At 44.9% G+C, this 17,633-nt stretch overlaps 1 protein-coding gene across 1 annotated transcript in view; it reads left to right on the plus strand.

The window, feature by feature from the left end:
• tm7sf3 (transmembrane 7 superfamily member 3) overlaps positions 1-10,015 on the plus strand; it is a 65,089-nt gene extending 55,074 nt beyond the window's left edge. Inside the window, 5 exon segments of the mRNA XM_086009641.1 lie at positions 129-209; positions 2,557-2,709; positions 4,190-4,287; positions 5,352-5,514; positions 8,421-10,015. Of these exon segments, the coding sequence (XP_085865767.1) occupies positions 129-209; positions 2,557-2,709; positions 4,190-4,287; positions 5,352-5,514; positions 8,421-8,683 (758 nt within the window). The 3' untranslated portion in view covers positions 8,684-10,015.
• The last annotated feature ends 7,618 nt before the right edge of the window (positions 10,016-17,633 follow it).

The following is a 17,633-nucleotide window of genomic DNA, read 5'->3' on the forward strand; positions in this document are numbered from 1 at the left end:
CTGACACTGGGTCACGACCCCTGTGCCTGTGTTCCTATATGGGGGGGGGGAGGCTTGTGTGGAGGGTGAACACCAGCCTAGACTTACTGGAGTGGTGGTAATCTTGAGTAAATACTTGTATATTACAGAATTGTTCTTCATAGGATTCATTTTCCTGGGATTTCTGTTCTACATTCTTATGGTACGAATGATTATGCTGGATTACGACGGTAAGTGGATTGGTGAATGATGAGTGGAATTCTGTTTCATGTGCAACAGTGATTTTATACAAAAAACAGAATACAGTTTAGCTGAAGGTACACTTTGGTAGGAAGAATGAGGCAATATGAACTAAATGGTACTATTTTAAAGGGGGTGCAGGAACAGACCTGGGGGTAAATTGGCACAAATCTTTGAAGGTGGCAAGACAACTTGAGAAGGCTGTCTTAAAGTCAGAATTTTTTTTTTTTTTAAGTGCAGAAGTAAGGAAGATATTAAACCTTTTTATAAATTGGTGGTTTGGCCCCAGCTGAAGTATTGTCCAGTTCTGGACACCACACTTGAGGAAGGATGTCAAGGCCTTGGAGAGAGGGTGTAGAGGAGATTTACTAGAATGGTTCCAGGGATGAGGGACTTGTTATGTGGAGACTGGAGAAGCTGCGGTTGCTCTCCTTGGAGCAGAGAAGGTTAAGAGGAGATTTGATGGAGGTGTTCAAAATCATGAAGGGTTTAGACAGAGTAAATAAAGAGAAACTGTTTCCAGTGGCTGAAGGGTCAGTAACCAAAGGACTGTTAAGGTGGATGGCAAAAGAATCAGAGATGAGGAAACATTTTTTTATGCAGCGAGTTGTTGTGATCTGGAACGCGCTGCCTGAAAGGGCGGTGGAAGCGGATTCAATAGTAACTTTCAAAAGGGAATTGGATAAATACTTGAAGGGGAAACATTTGCAGGGCTGTGGGGAAAGAGCAGGGGGGAGTGGGACTAATTGGAGAGCTCGTTCAAAAAGCAGGCACGATGGGCCGAATGGCCTTTAAGATTCTACAGGAGACACCAACTTCAAGCCATTTAATGGCCTTAAATCTGAAGTGCACTTAAATTATTGGCGACAGAGCTTTTGACTGGTGCTGCAGTAATTTAATGTGGGTGCAAGTTAAAATGAAACCTCGTGTTCTGTCTAACCTCATACACACAACAGGGAGTAGAGCTCGGTGCTGTAAGCCCGAGTCGGCCTGGGGTGAGTGTGGTTCTGTTGAAGCTGATCTTGGTCAGCTTGTGTGGGCAGCTCTTGATTTTCAAACGGGATCTGGCTACACTTGCTGTCTGGCCAGAACACCATTAGAATCTAGACAATCGGGAATATCCAAACTGTCTTGTTGCCTATGTGGATCTGTGTCTGAAGAATTATTTTAAAAATTGAAGGAATTTGTATTTATTAGAAAAAGAAATCTTATTCCCTCCCCCTAGTTCCACATCAGCTGACTGAGACATAAACAAAATGCTAGAAATTTGTAAAGGAACAGGGGGAGGCCATTTTGGTGTTCTGCCATTCAGTTAGATCATGGCTGATCTGTACCTCAACCCCACTTACCTGCTTTAGCTCCATAATCTCTTGACACCCTTACCCAATACAATCTATTGATCTCCATCTTGAAAGCTCCAATTTTTGCCCAGCACCCACATCCTTTTGGGTGAGAATTCCAGATTTTTGTGTTCAGTTTAATGTACTAGTGTTATTATAGTTCTACATCTGGTCCTAATGTCCATTGAGAAACAGTGCAGACCACTGAAGATTCAGTGAGGGATGTAGATTGGGGCAGTGGGTGTGATCATCAAATACTCTTTTTGTGGGGGCGGGGCATTCAATGGGACACTAGTGATTCATTGTACTTGGGCTGACTTTGGTATTAAAAATAGATGCCTTGACCTGATTAACATAAATAAATTTGAGCTTGCCTGTTTCATTATGGCCTTGACTGAAGAGAGTGCTAGAATTTGAAATTATCCTCAGGCAGCAGGGGAAACCCTTGTCTGGAATGGATTCGGACACTGGTTCCTGAAGTAAAAACTGAAGCCCAACCTCGTTCTCCCTGCGCCTCACCACCACACTTCTCTTTTCCCCCCCCCCCCCCCCCCCCACCCTGGCAAGATGGTCATTTGAGCCTGATGCTTTGCTGCTTGTACTGGTAGATGCGGAGAGGTGGTTTCCCCTGGCTGGAGCGTCTAGAACCAGGGGTCACAGTCTCAGGATAAGGGGTTGGCCATTTAGGACTGAGATGAGGAGGAATGTCTTCACTGTGGGTTGTAAATCTTTGGAATTCTCTGCCCCAGAGGGCTGTGGATGCTCTGTCTTTGAGTATATTGGAGGATGAGATCGATAGATTTTTGGACTCTAGGGGAATCGAGGATATGGAAATCAGGCAGGAAAGTGGAATTGAGGTTGATCAGCCATGATCTTATTGAATGGCAGAGCAGGCTCGAGGGGCTGTCTGGCCGACTCCTGCTCCTAATTCTTATGTTCTTATTTGGATTGTAAATTCTGTGCCTTTTTTTTGTTTTCCCCCACCCCCCTTCTCCAGTGGTTTTGAGTCTGGTGGCCATCATTGGGTGTGTTGGTGGGGGCTTGCTGGTGATGATCTGGTGGCGACTGGGCTCCGTAGCCTTCTGTATGTTGGTCGTTGGACTGGTGCTGGGATTTTTGCTGTCATCTTTAATCTTCTTCACACCATTGGGTGAGTAATTGAACAATATAGTGAGCAGTCTACAAAAGCCTGATTTAACATTCAATTTGAGATTTATGATTTTAGCTGTGGCTCAGTGGGTAGCACTCCTGAGTCAGAAGGTCGTGGGCTCATGTTCCCACTCCGGAGACTGGAGCACAAAAATCCAGTCTGACGCTCCAGTGCAGTACTGAGGGAGTGCCGCACTGTCAGAGGGGCCGTCTTTCGGATGCGACTTTAAGCAGAGGCCCCGTCTGCTCTCTCCGGTGGATGTAAAAGATCCCATGGCACTATTTTGAAGAGGAGCAGGGAGTTCTCCCTGGTGTCCTGGGGCCAATATTTATCCCTCAATCAACATCACTAAAACAGATTATCTGGTCATTATCACATTGCTGTTTGTGGGAGCTTGCTGTGCACAAATTGGCTGCCACGTTTCCCACATTACAACAGTGACTACACTTCAAAAGTACTTCATTGGCTGCAAAGCACTTTGGGACATCCAGAGGTCATGAAAGGTGCTATAAAAATAAGTTTTTTTCAAGATCTTATAAAGACACATTGAGCTCCTTCCATTACCTGGTTGAATCGAACCACCGCCCCTTGACATTCAACGGCATTACCATCGCCAGATCCCCAAACAATGTCCTGGGGGTCACCATTGACCAGGAACTTAACTGGACCAGCCACACATACTGTGGCTACAAGGGCAGGTCAGAGGCTGAGTATACTGCAACTAGTGTCTCTCCTCCTGACTCCCCAAAGCCTTTCCACCATCTCCAAGGCACAAGTCAGGAGTGTGATGGAATACACTCCACTCCACTTGCCTGGATGAGTGCAGCTCCAACAACACAAGAAGCTTGACACCATCCAGGACAAAGCAGCCCACTTGATTGGCACCCCATCCACCACCTTAAACATTCACTCCCTCCACCACCGGCGCACCGTGGCTGCAGTGTGTACCATCTACAAGATGCACTGCAGCAACTCTCCAAGGCTGCTTCGGCAGCACCTCCCAAACCCGCGACCTCTTCCACCTAGAAGGACAAGGGCAGCAGGCGCATGGTAACACCACCACCTCCAAGTTCCCCTCCAAGTCACACACCACCCTGACTTGGAAGTATATCGGCGTTCCTTCATCGCTGGGTCAAAATCCTGGAACTCCCTCCCTAACAGCACTGGGAGCACCTTCACCACACGGACTGCAGCGGTTCAAGAAGGCGGCAGCTCACCACCACCTTCTCGAGGGCAACTAGGGATGGGCAATAAATGCCACCCTTGCCATCAGCGCGCACATCCCAGGAACAAATTTAAAAAAAAAAAAAAAAAAAAAAAAAAAAAAAAAAAAAAAAACTGCTCCTCTTGATTCCCACTGTGGATTTCTTAGAGTTTAATTTAATGTTGGAGCCTCCACAGCAATTTTCATTTTCTTAAATGTGATCCATGAACTTGTGTTTGGGGGGCTGATGCTGAATATTTTTAATGTATATTTCAGGAAACCTTGCCGTCTTCCATGATGATGTTGTCTTCTGGGTGTCATTTACAAGTGTGGCTTTACTTGTACCTCTGGTGTTCTTCAACTGTCCGAGAGCTGTGAGTTCTGTCAACAAGTGATGCCAAGCGTTGTCTAGGCTTTTTACAAAAGGGGGAAAATTGACCAATTCTGGCCAGCAAACCTGGAATGAGGAAACTTTCATTGAGCAGGCCAAACAACCAGCTGAAGCTGGTTTCTGAAGCAGGGGTGGGGAAGAGAAAGTGGTTCAGAAAGTCTCCAATCTCTTGTGATTACAGACCGAGTAACTCTCAATTGGTGTTCTGTGTTCTCTCTGCTGCTGACCAATGTTCTGTGGGTCTGGTACCTCAATGAAGTAGCCATTCTGAAATGCTGAGAGTCTTGGCAAGCTGTTGGGTTTTTTTTTTCTTGCAGACATCACATACCAGGTGCTGTGCACTCCCAGAATGGGTGAACTAGATGTTAATCCAGAGCAGAAACACTGCCCGAGATTTCACTGTTAAAATCGGCTAACTCTTGGACCAGGAATGTCCCATTTTTGAGTTGGGTAGCATTTCTAGGTGGGGGGTGGTGTTTATCAGAAAACTCTGGTACATTTAGCACTTGTGAATGTCAATAGTGAAGTAATAAACTGAAATCTCCAACAGGAAGGTAGACTGGAAATGTTAAATGTGCAGACATTGCCTATTGCCTTCTGGCATGATGCAAATTACACAACTCCATTTAGCTAACGGTATGCTGCTGTCTGTTCACAATCTTGGACATAGGAATTGCTAGATTGAAAAATACCCAGGGTCCAACTAGTTCACCTAGCCTGGGAGTCACACGATCCAATGATGATGAGTTGTTGACTAATCACAGCGATCAATCTCTATCAAGGAGTCTACAACAGACCCAGACACGAGGAGGAAAACTCCCAGTGGGGGAGAGCTTTAGGAACCAGAGGTCCAAAGTCACCCGTTCCTCCCAAGCTCGCTACACTCCCCACACATCATGTCTCCAATTACTCAAGTACTGGATCCCAAAATATTTTCTGAAAAGTAATCGCACCAGTGCGCATTGCTGCGTTACATTGATGGGAATTGAGAAGGTTTGTAGATGCTTTGCCCGCTTTAGGTATTAAATTGTTTTTTCTGTTTTTTAGTTGAATATAACGACCTGTGGATTTGTTGGCTCTTACACGGTGATCCTCGCCATCCATAACTTTGTCTACACCAGCCTCGCCTACATCACACTAAACATTCTCAAACGAGCGCTGAATGACAACTTTAGCATCTCCTACACAAATGTACCCTTCCAGATGAATGGTGAGTCCATCGGAAACCTTCAGCACTGGAGGGTCTACTTTCCTATTGAAGCCTGCTGTTCAAAGGTTTTTGTTAATTGTATGATCTAACAGATGGTCACGTTCTGGTGGAACATGGGAATTGCTAGATGTGGGGTGGACAAAGGTCCATTAAGTTCACCTTCTACCATCCCTGTACTCTCATGGTTTGGCTTTTCAGTCTGTTCTGAATTCTGTAACTTCTCAAGTGCCGCAGTGAATAAGTAGCCGCATTTTATATTCGGCAACATTCATTTTAAAATCCAAGGCAAAAAAAAATTGGCGCTTGAGCGGCTGGGTAACTGGCTGCTGAGCCTGTGTGGGAGAGTTAGGACAGGGGACTAAGGTTTGGTTTAACCAATAGGCTTTGAGGCTTTTAAAGGTGGGATAGCTGAGTAAAGGGGTTGGGGAAGTGAGCTTGAGTGTAGGGCGAAGATGGACAAAGACTTGGCCACCAAGTAGGTGGTTGGGCACTGGAGTATCTTGGGCCAGCAATAGACTATATAGCAGGTGTCAGTCTTGGCTCAGTGGGTAGAAATCTCCTCCTGAGTCAGAAGGTTGTGGGTTCACCAACCCACTCCAGAGACTTGAGCACAAAAATCTAGGCTGACACTCCAGTGCTGTACTGAGTGAGTGCTGCACTGTTGGAGGTGCCGCCTTTCAGATGAGACACTAAACTGTCTTGGGTGGATGTAAAGATCCTGTAGCCGAGGAGGTGCTTTGGGTACAAACTACACATTCCCAGGAGTTCTTTGGATGCATTGAGAAATGAAATTTGATCGCACATGCTGAATTAGGCTAATGAAAGGGGAGGGGAAGCGAGAGATTGGTGGGGATGATGGTGTCAAGACATTGGCAGGGAACATGAATGGCAATAGTAAGGATTTTATAAACTAGTAAATAGTTGGGCCAATTTAAAGATGTGGACTGTTGCTCAGATTTCACGATGTTCGAAAGATCGAACAAATAGGTTCGCAATTTTCCTTTTAGGGTTCAAATGTAAGTTTGGTCTGAACAAACACCGGCAACAGATTTCACGTACAAAGATTTATCTTTAATAAATGCTTAAACACCGTTTGCAGTTTAAAGTACAATTCCAAAATGAGACTCCAGATATTACCCTGATTTGGTCTGAGGTGATCAATCTCTGCCCAAACCTCTACGTAGGGTTTCTGTCCCCAGGTCCCTGCTGTCGAGTGTTGCTCCTCGGTCTCTTGCGGCCAGGTTGTCGTGCTCTCTGGGGTTTTTCCCTCCTGGTTGATGCTATCCTATAATCTGTCCCATCTCTGGTTACACATTTGTTAGTGTCCCTTGCATCCTGATTAGTTTACCCTATTCCACATCCTGTCTCATCTCCTTGATTAGTTTGTCTCACGTCATCCATTTTCTCTAATTGACCCATTGTTTGCTAACTGGCGTCTGTAGTGACCTCACTTGTGTCTGACGAGGTTACCTATGAGCCCTCTGTTTTAGAACATCCCTGAACCTCTGCATTATTTATCCCTTACACATGGTGACTCTTCCATTTTATTTCCGTTTTCTTACATAGCTTCCATTTCTACAAGGGGAAATCTTATAGCAGAAATTAGTACTTTGCCTCCATTTTCAGTTGAAATCAACAGGTGGGGAAGCAACCAGATTTGGTGGGACTCTGGTGGGAGAAGGACCTGATCTCTGCATGCAACCTAGAATACTGAGGAAATGGATGCTCTGACTGTAACCTTGCAAACATCTTTCAGTAGGGAAGTTGTACCAGAGGACTTGGAGGCTCCCAATGTAACACCACCATTTCAAGAAAGGAGAAAGTTAAACTGTGTAATCATAGACCAGTCGTCATAACATTGGTAATGGATAACCTACCAGAAGCCTTGATAAGATAAAATTCTTTCTTCAAAAGGTGCACCTTTTTGTAAAAGGGGCCAGCTTGGATTTATAAAACATGAGCCATGTCTGGAGAATTGGAGTGTCTTGACGTGTGGGTGAATTTTCCAAAGGTGCTTCTTGGGAGGATTGCTGATGTACAGTTGAGGCTCCTGGTATTGGTGTGGCATCAGTAGAAAGTGGTTGTTTTTCAGACTGGGGAATGTCAGGTGATTTCCATGGCTCAGATTCTGGTTATTTGAGCACCAACAGCTTGCAAGTAATTTTTAACTAGCTGGGAATGTAATGACTTCCGAAGGATGCAGGTGGAGAGACTGGGTAGGTTGATGTCAGACTAACTAGAGGAAATGTACATTACTGGTGCTGAAGGGGCAGAGTTGGGTGTTAAAGATACTTGAATTTTTTTTGAGGGGCTGGGAAGATAATAGGATCTTAGATTTCTATAAACTGAGAAACCGATACAAAAGTAGGGGAATTGCTAAACTTTGGGTTACAGTCCAGTTTTGGGGTGTCCTACCTCTGGAAGGGTGTTGGGGCTGTGTGGGGGGGGGGGGTGTATAGAAGCAATTGGGGGGTCTTGATTGAAAGAGAAACCGGGGATCATTGTTTAAAAAGGAAGTGAATAATTAAACTTGAAAGGGCAGATGTTTAGAAGATCATCTCTCCAGCAGAGATCTGCTGCAATGGAATTGGATAATTTCTGTAATTGCATAGATGGCTCAAGTGCAGAATTAGTCTGGAATGCGCTGCCTGAAAGGGCGGTGGAAGCAGATTCAATAATAACTTTCGAAAGGGAATTGGATAAATACTTGAAGTCAAGAAATTTGCAGGGCTATGGAGACCGAGCAGAGGGAGTGGGACTAATTGGAGAGCTCTTTCAAAGAGCTGGCACGATGGGCCAAATGGCCGCCTCCTGTGCTGTAAGATTCTACAGCTGCCACACAACTTTTACTTTTCTCCTGTTCTGGTTGATTTTTGTATAGTAAATGTTTTTTTCTAATTCACCAGACTATGTCTTGATAACTGTGTGGGTGGTCTTGCTGGTAAGCGGAATGGTGTTCCAGTTTCACCGTGAGAAGAACCAGCCCATCTTCCCATCGAATCCATACCAAACCTGGAAGAGAGACCGGGAACGCCGTCAAACCAACATCTTGGACCCCAGTCACCACATTCCACCACTCAAGGATCGGCTGAAGAGTGCGCTGACTGGTGTCAAACAGTTGTTCACAAAACCGCAGCCAGCAGGTGAACAAACCCCACTGCTCCTGTAGACTGCGGACAACATCCAGCGAAGGTGTGGTTTTCCCTTTCCGTTATAGCCCAAATACCAGGATTTTGTATTGACTTGCCAATTCACATTTATTTTGGGCATCCAAATGGTAGGCTGACTTAAACCAGTGTTTATTTTGAATAGTTACAATGTGCCTTAAAGGACTGAGTCCTATCTTGTAACCTGATATTGGTCTGATGAACTGTGATTGGCTGGTTTGTGGGCATGGAACCTGCACTAATCCTGTACTGAGCATTTGAATTTCAACAAGTTCTTGTTTGGTAATGCGGGAGCTAGTCTAGTGACGGTGGTGTAGGAATGCATGGGACGCGTACTAGATGATTCTCTATTCTGTGGCCATTTGCACATTGTTGGTTTTACTTTTTTTAAAAAGGTACTGAGAATATCCTGGGGAAATGAGGAAGTTCTCCTAACATTTACCACTGTTCCAAGAACCAGTGATCTCCAAACACTTGAGCTAGAGTTGTGTGTTTTAACATATTTAGAGAAATGAAAGACTTGCACAGTGCAATGCACATTTAAATACCTCATTGAATTCCAGAACAATATTTCTGACCTAGAAATTAAAATTGTTTACAACAAACTTGGCTTTTTAAAAAAAAACTAAATAAAAAAAATTTCAGGCAACTATTTTCTTAAACTTTGTTCCACAGTCTTTGCTCAGTGCTACTGAGTTGGATTTTTTCTAGGAGATAGTTATTACCATGGTGACTTGCATTAAACATTTGGTAATAGAGGTTTAATTAAACTAATTTTGGCTAAAATAAACTGGAAATCGTGCAATATTTTCCGTCACCTAAAGATACCTGCGCTAAGGAACTTTTAGCCCTTTACTTATCCATTGTTTAGCCAGAGGTGCATGGATCAGTCAAAAACATAGGCTGAACAGTTTGTTCCCCCCCCCTTTCCTTCCCTCTAGCTGCTTGGCTCAGCACCACCCAAGATTATTGGGAGGTGGGGGGGAGATAATTTTGCAAATGATGCATTGTGGTGTTGGCTTTTATCACTACTGATTAAACAATTTAAAAGGTTTCTGTTCTGCAAATGATTGGAGTCTCCGCTCGCAGATGGGGAGGAATCGTGAGATCAAGGACATGCACTACACACTCCTGTTGGATCTTGCAGCCCAGGTTCACTGCAAGGTTGTGGTACTGACCAGGGTGTGTTCTAGAATTAGGGAGTGGGCACATTGGTGTGCAGTGAACGTGTTGCAAATAAAATATTCTCCAGTCCGTAATGTTAACACTTGAAGCAATTTGTGTTTTGTATACATTTTATACTGCAGATGTGAATAAAATATTTGATAATACAATTGCAGTTGGTTTTTTTAGTAGTTTTATTGTCCTTGCCTCCTTCACACAACTTGCACTGACTGATGTCCCAAAGCACTTTACAGTCGAGTAAGTACTTAATGTCACTCTTGTAATGTAGGGAATGCACAGCAAGAGCCCACAAACCGCAATGAGAACTGACCAGATAATCTTTTAGTTGGTGGTTGAGGGAGAAATATTGGCTGGGATACCAGGAGATCACCTTCGCCACCCCCCCCCCCCCCCCCCCCAATCCCATTATTCTTGTTGAAATTGTCATGGGATCTTTTATGTCCACCTGAAGGCTAGATGGGGTCTATATATCTGTCGGCACCTCTGACCGTGCAGTACTGCATTGGGATTGTCGGCCTGGATTATCTGCTCCTGTCTCGAGTGGGGCTTCACACATTTCTGCCCTCCTCCCCACACCACATTTTCAGTAAGGGTGACACTGCACCCCCCACCCAGTTCAGATCAGACTCTTTAGTTGGCATACCTTTATGCAGGAATCTGTGAAATTATGGCCCAGGCAGCTCTTGAGCAGCAAGCTGCTGATTTTTGAGCAATATTGGAAGTCTTGGGAATGGTGCCTTCTCTCTTGGTCCAGGCAAGGGATGGTGCCCAGATCTTCAAGGGAATGAAAGATCCTCTGGCTTCTAAATTTTACTGTGGTTTTTTCAGCACGTGTGTTTTGGAATTTTAATTTTAATGGAGCAGCATGTCTCATGGCCTCACCCCTCCCTATCTCTCATCTCCTGCAGCCCTACAACCCACCCACAATCTGTTCCTCCAATTCTGGCCACTTGTGCATCCTCAGTTTTAAACTCTCCACCATTGGTGGCCGTTCCTTCAGCTACCTGGGCCCTAAACTCTAATTCCCTCCCTAAACCCCTCTGCTCCTTTTTAAAGTCGCTCCTTAAAACCCACCACTTTGCCCAAGCTTTTGGTGACCTGTGCTAATTGAACCTTGCCTGATGCTGCTCGAAGCGCCATGGGATGTTTCTGCTGTGTTGAAGCTGTTCTATAAAGGCAAGTTGTTGGTACCAAATGAGCAAAGTTGTGGGTTCAAGGGTTTTTTAAAAAGCAGTTACTGAAACTAGTAATGTCCTTGACTGAAGCCTGGCTGCTGTCAAGTTCTGTTAATACTGTTACTTTTAAGGAAATATTTGGTCAATACTGTTGACTTGTCTTCAACCGTCCCTAGATTTGTTGCACAAGGTTTATGGTCTTCCCCAATTAATTGACATCAACCTGGGTAGACAGGCAGTGGCTGCAGCAAAATACAGTTCATTTTAGCAGACTTGGCTATATAATCTAACTATATAGGCAGTGCCAGGGGAAAGGGACATGCAATGGAATGCTTAAAAAGAGAGAGGATGCACTTTTAAACTGTGCATATGACACAACTATCAAAACACAACTGAATAGTAGACAAAATTTTAAACAAAAATACAATTGATCTTAAGAACTTGCATTTATACAGCATCTTTCATGACCTTTTTGTATGCCCCAAAGTGCTTTGTGGCCAATGAAGTATTTGGTGTAGTCATTGCTATAATGTAGAAAATGTGGCAACCATTTTGCACACAAAGGTCCCACAAACAGCAATGACAATGAGCAGGTAATCGGTGCTAGGACCCCAGCTATTCACGATATATTAATGATCTAGACAAGGGAACTAGATGTAATATCTCCAAGTTTGCAGACGACACAAAGCTGGGTGGGCGTGTGTGCTGTGAGGATGATGCCGAGAAACTCCAGGATGATTTGGACAGGTTGGGTGATTGGGCAGATGCAGTATAATGTGGATAAATGCGAGGTTATCCACTTTGGTGGCAAAAACAGGAAGACAATCTGAACAGCAATAGATTGGGAGAAGGAAGTGCAACGAGACCTGGGTGTCCTTGTGCACCAGTTGCTGAAGGTAAGCATGCAGGTGCAGCAGGCGGTTTAGAAGGCAAATGGTATGTTGGCCTCCATTGCGAGAGGGTTCGAGTACAGGAACAAGGCTGTCTTGCTGCAGTTGTACAGGGCCTTGGTGAGTATTGTGTGCAGTTTTGGTTACCTTATCTGAGGATGTTCTTGCCATGGAGGGAGTGCAGCAAAGATTCACCAGACTGATACCTGGGATGGCAGGTATGAAGAAAGATTGGGTCGATTTGGCTTGTATTCACTGGAGTTTAGAAGAATGAGGGGATCTCATTGAAACTTATAAAATTCTAACAGGACTGGACAGACTAGATGCAGGAAGGATGTTCCTGATGGTCGGGGAGTCCCGAACCAGGGGTCACCGTCTAAGGATAAGGGGTAAGCCACTTAGGACAGATGAGGAATTTCTTCACCCAGAGAGTGGTGAACCTATGGAATTCTCTACCACAGAAGGCAGTTGAGGCCAACTTATTTAAATATATTAAAGGAGTTCGATATATTTCTTAAGGCTAAAGGGATATGGGGAGAAAGCAGAGGCAGGGTACTGAATTTGGATGATCAGCCATGATCTCATTAAATGACAGAACAGGCTCGAGGGGCCGAATGGCCTACTCCTCCTATCTTCTATGTAATCTGTGATGATTGAGGGATAAATGTGGGCCAGAACACTGGGTGAATTCCCTTAGAGTCAGAGTCACAGCACAGAAGGAGGCCATTTGGCCCATCGAGTCCGTGCCAGCTCTCTGTAGAGCAATCCAGTCAGTCCCATTCTCCCGCTCTATCCCCGTAGCCCTGCAAGTTTATTTCTCTCAAGTACCTATCCAGTCTCCCCTTGAAAACATTGAGTGTCTCCGCTTCCACCACTTCCGTCGGCAACGAGTTCCAGGTCCTCACCACTCGCTGCGTAAAGTTTTTCCTTCCCTCCCCCCTGTATCTCTTGCCCAAAACCTTAAATCTATGTCCCCTAATCCTTGTACCATCAATTAGTGAACAGCCTTTCCCTGTCTAGCCTATCCAAACCCGTCATAATCTCGTACACCTCTATCAAAACACCCCTCAACCTCCTTTGCTCCAATGAAAACAAATTCAGCTTCTCCAACCTGTCCTTGTAGCTAAGATCCCCCCCCCCCCCATCCCCAGAACCATTCTGGTAAATCTCTGCACCCTCTCAAGGGCCTTCATATCCTTCGTAAAGTGTGGTGACCAGAACTGGATGCAATACTCCAGTTGTGGCCTAACCAGCGCTTTATAAAGGTTCAGCATAACTTCTCTGCTTTTGTACTCAATACTGTACCTCTATTTATGAAGCCCAAGATCCCATATGCTTTGCTAACCACTCTCTCAATATGTCCTGCCACCTTCAGGGACCTATGCACATTAACTCCCAGGTCCCTCTGTCACTGCACACTCTTTAAAACTGTGCCATTAAGTGTATATTGTCTCTCCTTGTTCCTTCTGCCAAAATGCATCACCTCACACTTTTTTGTATTAAATTCCATCTGCCACTTGTCTGTCCATTCTGCTAGCCTTTCTATGTCCTGCTGCAGTCGATTGATATCGTCCTCACTGTTTGTCACACGCCCCAAGTTTGGTGTCATTCGCAACTTTAGAAATTCTACTCTGTATTCCAATATCCAGATCATTTAATTATTTAGATAGATTTTTTATATATATATATATATATATATATATAGCAGTGGCCCCAGCACTGACCCTTGGGGAACACTACTGTCTACCATCCTCCAGTCTGAAAAACAGCCATTTACCACAACTCGCTGTTTTCTGTCCTTAAGCCAATTCCTTATCCAAGCTGCCACTGATCCACCTATTCCATGAGCCTCAATTTTGTTAACCAGCCTTCTATGTGGTACTTTGTCAAACATCTTCTGAAAATCCTTGTAGACAACATCCATTGCATTCCCTTCATCATCCTCTCTGTTACTTCATCAAAAAATTTAATTAGATTAGTCAGACACGGTCTGCCTTTTACAAATCCGTGATGGTTCTCCTTAATTAGTTTAAAGCTCTCCAAGTGCCTGTTGATTTTTAATATAACAGAAAATGCTGGAAAAACTCAGCAGGCCAGGCAACATCTGTGGAGAGAGAAATAGTCAACGTTTCAGGTCGAAACCCTTCGTCAGGACTGAAAAAACACAGGAAATGAAACGCTGCTCACGATGTGGTCTCCTCTACATTGGGGAGACCAAACGCAGATTGGGTGACCGCTTTGTGGAACACCTCCGTTCAGTCTGTAAGGGTGACCCCGAGCTTCCGGTCGCCTGTCATTTTAATTCAGCGCCCCATTCCCACTCCGACCTCACCGTACTCGGGCTCTTGCATTGTTCTACGGAAACCCAGCGGAAGCTCGAGGAACAGCACCTCATCTTCTGATTAGGCACTTTACAGCCTTCCGGACTCGATATCGAGTTCAACAATTTCAGATCATAACCTCGGCCCCTATTACATTTTTATATATATTTTTTATCCACACCTTTGTTTTGTGCCCTTCCCCCTTTTTCTCTCTCCCACATGGCAGCTGTCTCTCATTCTGCCAGCGCATTTCACACCTCATCCAGAGCTGTCTTTTGTCTCCACTAGTCCTATCACCATCTCGTCTGGTTTTGAATACCTCTTAATGTCTCTTCACCTCTTTTGTTCTTTCATCCCCATTTCCCAACCCCCAAACTGGCCTTTTAATCTGTTTCATTTCCTGTGTTTTTTCAGTCCTGACAAAGGGTTTCGACCTGAAACGTTGACTCTTTCTCTCTCCACGGATGTTGCCTGGCCTGCTGAGTTTTTCCAGCATTTTCTGTTATTTTGGATTTCCAGCATCCACAGTATTTTGCTATCGTGCCTGTTAATTTTTTCCTTGATTATAGTATCTAAAACTTTACCCACCACTGATGTGGCCCTAGAAATAGTAGATGCATAGCTGATCATCTTCCAAAATTCGCTGGAATCTGGAACTGTACCCATGGATTGGAGGGTAGCTAATGTTACCCCACTATTCAAAAAGGGTGGTAGAGAGAAAGCGGGGAATTACAGACCGGTAAGCTTGACATCAGTAGTGGGGAAAATGCTAGAGTCCATTATAAAGGATGTAATAGCTGAGCACGTGGAAAACAGTGACAGGATCGGACAAAGTCAACATGGATTTACAAAAGGTAAATCGTGCTTGACTAATCTACTGGAATTTTTTGAGGATGTAAATGGGAAAATAGATAAGGGAGAACCAGTAGATGTGGTGTATTTGGACTTTCAAAAGGCTTTCGATAAGGTCCCGCATAAGAGATTAGCGTGTAAAGTTAAGGCACATGGGATTGGGGGCAAGGTATTGACTTGGATAGAGAACTGGTTGGCGGACAGAAAGCAGAGAGTAGGAATTAACGGGTCTTTTTCCGAGTGGCAGGCAGTGAGTAGTGGGGTACCGCAGGGATCGGTCTTTGGGCCCCAGCTATTCACAATATACATTAATGATCTAGACAAGGGAACTAGATGTAATGGCCCAGTAATTCGGGTCCCAACGCGTGAGTACGCACGGGGCACTCACGCATGGACCTGATGGAAATGCCGGTTTCTTGCATGCGCGGGAAAACGGCACTTCCGGTCCCCTGAAAGCAGGGGTTAAGAGGTGAAACGCGTGCGACGTATGAGGCAGCGCGTGCGCGGTGAATTTTTTTTGACGGGTTTGCCCGTGCATGAAGGCCTCCACTTTTTACACATTAAAAAAGCAGACGTAAGGACTACAGTTTAACAGGTAAGTGGTCAATTAATTAAAGTTAGAACATTTTTTCCACAGGTTTATTATTTTTAAATACTTTACAGTAAGGTAAGTGTATTTTTAGCTCTGATTTTTTATAAAATTATTTTTTTCAAAAATTTAAATTATTGTTTAAAATGGTTATTTAATGTTATTTATAGTTGATTTAAATAGCGTGATTTAAAAAAATTTTTATTTTAAGGTTATGTACTGTTTTGGGTGCCCGGAGTTTTCATGAGTTTGACAGGTCTTTCTGTCAAACTCATGAATGGACTTTCCCCTCCTCCGATTGGTTGCCCAGTGCTCACGTGATCCCAGCCGACGCATCGCACTAAGTACGCCGCTGGATCACGCAAGCACAGCGCGCCGGGAGCTGGACCGGGCCACAGACAGGAAATCCACGCAGGCCCAGGCCTCAACTGCCGGCGCGCTAGGTGAGTGTAGGTCGGGGGCTTGCACCCGCGGGAAGCCCCCGACACGAATTTCTGGGCCAACATCTCCAAGTTTGCAGACGACACAAAGCTGGGTGGGCGTTGTGTGCTGCGAGGAGGATACCGAGAAACTCCAGGATGATTTGGACAGGTTGGGTGATTGGGCAGAAGCATGGCAGATGCAGTATAATGTGGATAAATGCGAGGTTATCCACTTTGGTGTCAAAAACAGAAAGGCAGACTTATCTGAACGGCAATAGATTGGAAGAAGGGGAAGTGCAACGAGACCTGGGTGTCCTTGTGCACCAGTCGCTGAAGGTAAGCATGCAGGTGCAGCAGGCGGTTAAGAAGGCAAATGGTATGTTGGCCTTCATAGCGAAAGGGTTTGAGTACAGGAGCAAGGATGTCTTGCTGCAGTTGTACAGGGCCTTGGTCAGACCACACCTTGAGTACTGTGTGCAGTTTTGGTCGCCTTATCTGAGGAAGGATGTTCTTGCCATGGAAGGAGTTCAGCGAAGATCCACAAGGCTGATCCCTGGGATGGCAGGAATGACGTATGAGGAGAGATTGGGTCGATTGGACTTATACTCGCTGGAGTTTAGAAGAATGAGAGGGGATCTCATTGAAACTTATAAAATTCTGACAGGTCTGGACAAACTAGATGCAGGAAGGATGTTCCTGATGGTCGGAGAGTCCAGAACCAGGGGTCATAGTCTAAGGATAAGGGGTAAACCATTTAGGACAGAGATGAGGAAGAATTTCTTCACCCAGAGAGTGGTGAACCTGTGGAATTCTCTACCACAGAAGGCGGTTGAGGCCAAGTCTTTAAATATATTCAAGAAGGAGTTAGATATATTTCTTAGAGCTAAAGGTATCAAGGGATATGGGGAGAAGGGAGGTACGGGCTACTGAGTTTAGATGATCAGCCATGATCTCATCGAATGGCGGAGCAGGCTCGAGGGGCCGAATGGCCTACTCCTGCTCCTATCTTCTATGTTTCTATGTTAAACTGACCAGCCTGTAGTTACTAGGATTGTCCTTACACCCTTTCTTGAACAATGGTGTCACATTTGCCACTTTCCAATCCTCAGGTACCTCCCCGGCATCTAGGGAAGATTAGAAAATTATAGCAAGCCCTTCCGCTATTTTCTCCCCCAATTCCCTTGGCAACCTGGGATGCAAGCCATCGGGACCAGGCGACTTGTCCACTCTAAGCATACCCAGCCTTTCTAGTACATCCCATCTATCAATTTTCACCCTTCCATTGCTTCTACCTTTTCCACTTCTACTGACATTTTGTCAGCATCCACCTCCTTAGTAAACACCGATACAAAGTACTCATTGAGTATTCTAGCCTTGCCCTGCGCCTCTAAGCATATATCACCCCCTTTGTCTCTAATAGGCCCCACCCCACCTCTTACTACCCGCTTACTGTTTACATGCCGGTAGAAGATTTTTGGGTTCCCTTTTATGTTAACCGCCATTCTACTCTCATATTCT

Source organism: Somniosus microcephalus, chromosome 16 (genome assembly GCF_052327205.1).
Source record: "Somniosus microcephalus isolate GS21.2 chromosome 16, FLI_Smic_1.0, whole genome shotgun sequence".
Lineage (NCBI taxonomy): Eukaryota > Metazoa > Chordata > Chondrichthyes > Squaliformes > Somniosidae > Somniosus > Somniosus microcephalus.